This window comes from Pteronotus mesoamericanus, unplaced genomic scaffold, assembly GCF_021234165.1.
Source record: "Pteronotus mesoamericanus isolate MK-2021 breed Mesoamerican mustached bat unplaced genomic scaffold, CSHL_Meso_final contig_246, whole genome shotgun sequence".
In the NCBI taxonomy this organism is placed as follows: Eukaryota; Metazoa; Chordata; class Mammalia; order Chiroptera; family Mormoopidae; genus Pteronotus; species Pteronotus mesoamericanus.
The window spans coordinates 651247-658836 of NW_026555104.1; the positions used below are offsets into that span (position 1 = coordinate 651247).

Consider the following 7590-nt stretch of genomic DNA (forward strand, 5'->3'; position numbering starts at 1 on the left):
GTGCTTTATGTTGCTTTCTCTTGATTAACCATTAACTGATGCGGATTTTGTGTGTTCAAATATGATTACACCTTAGCTTGAAGTACTCCAGAGCTCCCTGGATTATTGGAAAGACATTCAACGACTCCCAGTGTGACAATTAAAGAGTCCTGGACGCATGTGGACACTAGAATCTGTAACATACACTAAGAACACTGAAAAATTAAAACAGCTCCGGCCAACCTTAAAAGGTATGAGGTCTTATATTTTGCTCAATATTCCAGTAATTCACAATAGAGCCAAAATCATGAATATAATCTTTGAAAAGGCAAGTGATTTGGAGCTTTTAAATGACAAATTTTGCAAGTACGGTCATTGAGTTCTCACACTAATCAGATTAAAAAATAAGTATCTTTCATTACATAGTGCCTCACAACACTACATACTGAAAAAATACTAGTTGATTTCCTATCTACATTTAACATCTCAGTTCACCATTCTGCCAATAGGCTATTATTACATGATTCACTTTTATGTTGGGAGGTACTAAAAGAATGTCATTTAGCACAGAATTTTAAATTTACCTCCATTAATCTCATTTTAATTCTTGCAATATGAGTAAGATCACTGTTAAGAAAGGACTTCTGATCTTCCCACTTCCCACAACTACATAATGGAAAGCAGTTTTTGATTAAAAAAAAAAGGGGGGGCCACCTAGGCAAAGTTTTACATGACATTAGATATGTAAAATAAAGTACAATTTCCACTTAATTCAGTCTTCAAATATTTTTTATTGGAAGGCCATGCATTGCCTTCATTCATTGTATTTCAAATCACTGTACATTTACTTTTGTGAAAACACTGCCTGCATTTTCTAGTACAAAAAAAACCTAAAAATTGTTTCAGGAATGTAGAGAAATATCCAACTTAAATAGCGAAAAAGTGCACCATAATCACTGCTGCACTGCAGTCATTTCTGCATTTCCCATGTTTCTTAAATAACTATCTTGTCTGATAACACACAATATAAAGAGCAATTATGAAAAAGACATTTACATATACTTCTAAAGTCTTACTGAGAATATCCTGTTGGCATTGGATAACCAATCATAGGCGCAGCTGCAGTAGCAGGATATGCATATGCCTGTTGGTTCATACCATTGTGCATATTTGGAACATTACTTCCATATTGCTGAGTGCTATCATAACCATTCTGGTAAGTCCCTGTTGGATTACCAGTCCTAAAACTGGTCTGTATACCAGCAGACACAAAATTACTTCCAAAGCTCCCATTGGTGTAATTGGTAGCACTGTAAACACCATTCTGGGTTTTTGCCCCAAAATCTCTCTTAAGAAGACTAGAGTAACCTCTGTCATAATTTTCCCTGTCTCTAAAGGTATTAAATCCACCCCTTTTGCCCGCAGAGTATCTGTCCCGACGGTCATCCTTCATGCCTCCTCTACCCCTGGAACGACCTGTCAAGAAAGAAAATGATTGCAAACTGATTATTTCTGTAGCACAAATAACTTCTAACACAGAAGGAATTAGGTAGCTCTTATTCACTAGAAATAAGAGTATTTCTTTAACTTATTGTCACATTGTAGGTTTTACTCACCTGCCAAATCCCATTTAAGTGGGTTTGTATACAGTTATGCGACATAAAACCACCAACCTTTCTTATTTTAAGACTGGTCTTACCTGAACCTCTGTCTTCAACCAACTGAAGCAACTTGGGGTTAATTGCTTGATTAGCTTCACGAAGCACAGAGATAAGGTCGCTCACTTGCTTTATGTTATTAGGTGTAAAGAAAGTGTATGCTGTGCCTGTTTTGGTACTGCGAGCAGTTCTTCCAATTCGATGAATATAATCCTCTGAGGAGTTAGGGTAGTCATAATTGATGACAAATTTCACATCTTCCACATCTGTAAGGTGTTGCAGTGTGGCAAAATAGCAATGTACGGAGTTTTGCACACCACAACAGCCAGACCAAAAATAAAAAGTTAGACAATTGTATTCCCAAGAAGGTACGGGCTGCAAAAAATACAGTTAAAATGGTTATCCATTCCCTGTAGGAATACCATTGAGGTTTAAAAAAATAAAAATAAAAAAAAGCACACGTCACCTGTGTCTTATTATTACCCACCCAATGATAGAACCTGTCAAAAGGATGTGTATTTCCTAACATTCCCAAATCAGCAAGTCCCCTTACAGATCATCAAGTGACATCTGAATGCTTCTGTGCAGTAGGGCCACTTAAAGGTTCACAGCAACCTCTTCATGTGCTCATTTTGAGGACCTTTAAACAAAAAGGTACATGGTCCTTTGCATTACACACTCATCAGAAGTTCAAAATTCTGGCCACACTGCTTGTCTTGCCAAGACCTTACAACTGCAGCTGCAAGAAAAACATACCTGTCCCCCAAAAGTTGTTTTTATGCACTGTGTCTCGTCTAGGCAAGCGCTTCCAAGAAGCCAGGATTCACTTGAGAATGTGTCTCTCTCTGGCAGGTCTCGACATGACGACTACTGTGTAGGTGAGGGAGGAACTTTCAAAGCATCGCTTTCTTTTCCCACTGACTAAGTGTGGGAAGTTGCGCCTGCTCTAGAGCTCATGTGCCAGTACTCACCAATTTGTAAAAGGCTTAGTACCTTTTAAAGCTGCTCTCTCCATTTCAAACTTGAACAAAAATTTCACTGAACATTGAAGTTTTGGAAGTATTTCTTCGACATTTCAGCAAACTCACTGAAACTCAAAGACTCACAGATCACAGCAAACAGTCGGAAACAATGCTGTTCCATGGCAGTCATGCAAAGCATGGGACAGAACAAATACCACGGCAGTGAACTGTGAGGATAACTTCCATTTCCCCCCGGAGAGAACAGTTTATGCGGCAGAGGTGGTATGTTCTGCCTTTTGAAGATTACTGGCACACTTTCAGCTTTTCACCTCTCTAATCGACTGGATGCAGCCAGCCGATCACTAGTCCTCCATCCCCCTCGAGTCCTCCGATTGTCATGCCTAGGCCTTGCCACAAAGACTGCACCTTTATATGAAAAAAAAAACTTAGAAAAATGCAGAGGTTAAAGAAAGCAATAAACTTTCTTTAAAAATCATATGGAGATCTTCTGGAAAACCAAGCCACGAATTCGAGTTTGTACTAACCTAGCCCTCTGGAGGCCACATCTGTAGCAATCAGAATAGGAGCTTTTCCATGTTTGAATTCTGCAAAACCAAATATGCATATGATCACTAATCTAAACAAAATTCTTTGGGGGGAAGATACAAATCTTCATTTGAAATACTTACCATTTAGAACCCAGTCACGTTCCTGTTGACTCTTATCACCATGGATACCCATGGCAGGCCACCTAAATCAGAAAAAAATTTTATTAGTAGACTGACATTTAACAGTGATACATTTTAGTTTAGCACTTAAACCATTTTTTGGCCACAGATCCCTCCAGTATCACCTCAAATAAAGTTATACAGTTCTGCCTACATTACCACAAAACTCAAATTCATCACTCCTGACCTAAGTTTGCCTTTCTCCTAAACTCAGCTCTAATAACATCTGCTCCAATGAAGGAAGCCCACATACCCGTCTCTCCTCATTTTTCTAGTAAGTTCATCACATCTTCTTTTGGTTTCAACGAAGACAATGGTTTTATTCTCCTTCTCACTCATAATCTCTTCCATCAGACGAATAAGTCTTGAAAGAAAAAACAAATTGTACATTTAAAAAAAAATCCATGGTGTGACCACTTGTATGGTCAATGTACATGACTACAAACCAAAAAGGAACACCTGTTTAATAATAGTCACTTATCAAGCAATTCTACCTTTAACCCTTAAAGAAACCAAAGAACACCTGCATTCCTTTTCCAATAGGAATGCTGTACAGCCAATTAACTGAATGAAGCAATCAAGGATTTTCAGAAAAACAGGCTCATTTTAACTTAACATACTCAGACTTAACCCAACTAAAAGTCTTTTAAAACAGTCTATGAAAACAGACTCAATTTACATAGCAATTGTTAACTTACTTTTCATCCTTTTCTACATCATGACACACATCCACAATCTGAAGAATGTTGTGGTTTGCACTCAGTTCCAGTGCACCAATGTTTATATGAATATAGTCTTTCAGGAAATCTTCAGCAAGCTGTCTTACTTCTTTTGGCCAAGTTGCACTCCACATTAGGGTTTGCCTGTCAGGCTAAAGAATTTTGGATTAAAAAAACCAAAAAACACACACCTTATTGTATTCTAAGAATGATTTAAAAGCTAAGTTTGAAGAAACATATTAAAGGGCACTTACTCTTATCTGATCCACAATCTTCCTTATTTGGGGTTCGAAGCCCATATCAAGCATTCTGTCTGCTTCATCAAGGACAAGATAAGTAGTTCTTCTCAGATTTGTTTTCCCACACTCCAAAAAGTCAATCAGTCTTCCAGGTGTTGCAATACAAATTTCCACACCTTAAAATCAACACATAAATGTAATTACAACTCCTAAAACTTTTTAGTACCAATGACAAAAAGAACCCTTTTTATTACAAACCTCTCTCCAAATCACGTATCTGTGGTCCCTTGGGAGCACCACCATAGATGCAAGTAGACTTCAATCGACACGCTCTGCAATACTCAGCAGCTACTTGCTGCACCTGCTGGGCCAGTTCCCGAGTCGGTGCCAGCACCAAGCACTAAGAGGAATAAAAATTGGAAGAGCTTTTAGCAGAATCCTGGGGGTTCTAGTTTTCAAATAATTTATTGTTACACCAGCACATGACAAGCCCCAGCTAAACCGGAGATAATCTTTCTATATAAAACCACCACAAACTGTCTTTTGTTATACATTCTGTAAGTCTTTATGTTAAACTTCTGGCCAAAAGTTGAAAAAAAAAAAATATATATATATATATGTACTTACAATAGGCCCATCACCTCTCTCTAGGAATGGCTGATGATTGATGTGGACAATGGCAGGCAGCAAATACTATTTAAGGGGTAACAAATAATAGAAGTTATGTTACAATAGAAGAAATAAAAGATAGGGCTAAGTAACTCCAAAGTTCTTCCAACTTACAGACAATGTTTTCCCAGATCCAGTCTGTGCTACTCCAACCATATCTAATCCGCTTAGAGCAACTGGCCATCCCTGAGCTTGAATAGCAGTGGGTTCAGTGAAGTTCTGTCTTGCAATCACATCCATGATGTTTGCTGTAATTAGCAATTTAGAAAAATTATCAATGCCACAAGCAAAAGCAAAAAAAATTTTTTTTTAAAAAGAGAACACAAAATTAGCACTTACCAGGGAAGTTTGCTTCGTAGAAATTCAGAACTGGCTTTGGGCAGTTGTGACCTCTAACTGTAATTTCCTTGCTTCTTCTGTATGTCTCTACCTCTTGCTACAAAACAAATAATCTAGTTAAGTCTTATAATAACCTCCCTTAACCTAAATATGCAACAAAAAAGCCCCTGAACTTATAGTTGATTAGGTACTTTAACGTTGTCAATTTAAATCTGGACCCACATATGAAAATCCTACATGGCACAAAAGAATACCTATAGTCTGTTATGCTCAACCATCCAAAGTAAAAAAAAATTTCAAAGCCACCTGTTTCTAAAAGGAACACCTCTTCCCCAATAAGTCAGAAAGCATAAATTTCCCACAGCTTAGTCTTTGCAAAACATTTTCTGGTCAGATTTTGATTTACTATAAGTCGTTATTAAGCTTCATGAAGCCACACGTTTATTACTCACAGCTGTGCGCCTGGCCAAATCAGGGTGTTCTTGATAAAAATTCTTCTCAAATTTGGGCAGCTCATCAAGATTCCACTTCTTTTTAACTAGTTTCTCCCCAGGGTTTCCAAACTTCTTTCCTGATAGAGGCCCTGCTCTACTTCCTCCAAATCGAGGTGCACCAAACCTAAAATTAAAACAAAAAGTTGTATTTTCAAAGGTTTACATAGACGTTTATATACACACTAACTTACCCTTTGGTACACCCTAAAGATCGGTAAAGAGACTTTACAGGCATTAAGGTTTAGTACTGTCCTTAGTGATCATTCTCCAACCAGCAATTAGCACCCAAGGTTTCATTTCCCATTGTCCCAAGTACACATCTTGAAGCCAATCAAGTTAATACCCAGGATTTATCAGGTCGGAAACTGGCTGTCCAAGGGCCAAAAGCTCACATTACAAGCAAAGACAACTGCTTGCGGATACCAGCCTTTCCCACGAGCTTCGGAATTAAATATCTGGGAGACGGACAATATGAGAAGAGAGAAGCCTAACAGCGACGTTATTTACCAGCTATTTTCAAGCCAAGGCGCGTTAGTTTTAATGGATAAGGGGCAGCACAGGCCATGAGAACAGAACAAGCACAGCAGCGGTCCTAGGACTTAAGCAAACCAATCAAGTAGGGGGATCCCGCGGAAGGGTGCCAGATCACGGTAGCAAAATTATATAAAGCAAGGAAGAGGAGGAGGAGGAGCCGGCAACTACCGGGGGAGGAGTCCCGGCCCGGGCGGAGTCGGCCGGGCGGCGTTCCTGCTGGGGCGGCGCTTCCCCCTTTGTCTCGCATTTCTCTCTGCGCCACATTTTCTCGACGCTGCCATTTTGAGCTCCTCCGCCGGGCGGGGTAACAAAGGCGCCGCCATGTCCGAGAGCGGCATTTTGTACCCGCGGCTCAGCCGCATGGCCGATTCCTGCGGCGCCAGCCACCCTCCTACCCCAACCTCATCAATGGTATTGGAGACGGCCCTCTTGGCTCCCACAGAATTACCGGGGCCCATAAAACACCTCTCGAAAAGTAGCTCCTAACAGCGGCGACCTCGCCTGCCTCGAAGAGTCGTGTTTTCCTCCCCTTCCACTGCATCCCTCCAAATTTCGCCTACGGTTGCTAAGTCGCCGAGGTCCCGCAACCCTCTCCTAAACAAAATATGAAGTTGAGGACCGTTTACAGAAAAATCTGTCCGTTTTGCGCAAATATCAAAATAGCACAAACCTTCGACTAAGGAGACCCAAAAATAGGCTGAAAAACCAGATTCCCACCGCGACTCACCCCTCATTACCTCATAGGCTTCCCATCCCCCACCCGCCAGACCTGACAGGTCCGTTCCCACACTCACCCTCGATCCCGGCCGCGGTCTCGGTCACTCGAATAGCCCGACATGGCGTCAATGATTGCGGTTGGCGGGGAAAGAAGTGGAGAGAATCGAGTGCGACGAGTCGCTGGAGGTGGCTTCGGCGACAGTGAAGCCTTGCGGGGGTGGCAGCGGCGGAGTGACGGCGACGACAAGACGGCGAGCTGCTACCCGAGAGACCGGTGGAAATGAATGAGGTGCCGGCCGCGGCCCGGCTGCCGGTTTTATAGTCTGGACCGCCTCCTCCGCCGTAGAGAATGCTGGGAGCTGCTCTATGACCTAATCACCCCGCCCCTGCGCAGAGGCCGCAACGCCAGCCGACGTTCCGGAATCCGCCATTTTCCCGCCCCTCCCCCAGGTTCGCCCGTTTTTTGCCCCTTTTGGCCCACCCACCACCATGATGCATCTGCCTGCACTCTCTTGACTTCACCTTTTTCTCGTCTTTCCACACCTCGAGGAA

General features: G+C 41.5%; 1 protein-coding gene across 1 annotated transcript; it reads right to left on the reverse strand.

Moving 5' to 3' along the window:
* Positions 1-680: 680 nt before the first annotated feature.
* DDX5 (DEAD-box helicase 5) lies at positions 681-7350 on the reverse strand. The gene is made up of 13 exons (XM_054573035.1): positions 7116-7350; positions 5746-5911; positions 5294-5390; positions 5069-5202; positions 4913-4978; positions 4544-4685; positions 4301-4461; positions 4026-4198; positions 3581-3691; positions 3289-3350; positions 3145-3204; positions 1679-1903; positions 681-1455 (listed from the first exon to the last, which is right to left on the reverse strand). Exons 1-13 carry the CDS (start codon positions 7157-7159, stop codon positions 1052-1054), a joined length of 1845 nt encoding a protein of 614 aa, XP_054429010.1. The 5' UTR covers positions 7160-7350; the 3' UTR covers positions 681-1051.
* Between the last annotated feature and the right edge of the window lie 240 nt (positions 7351-7590).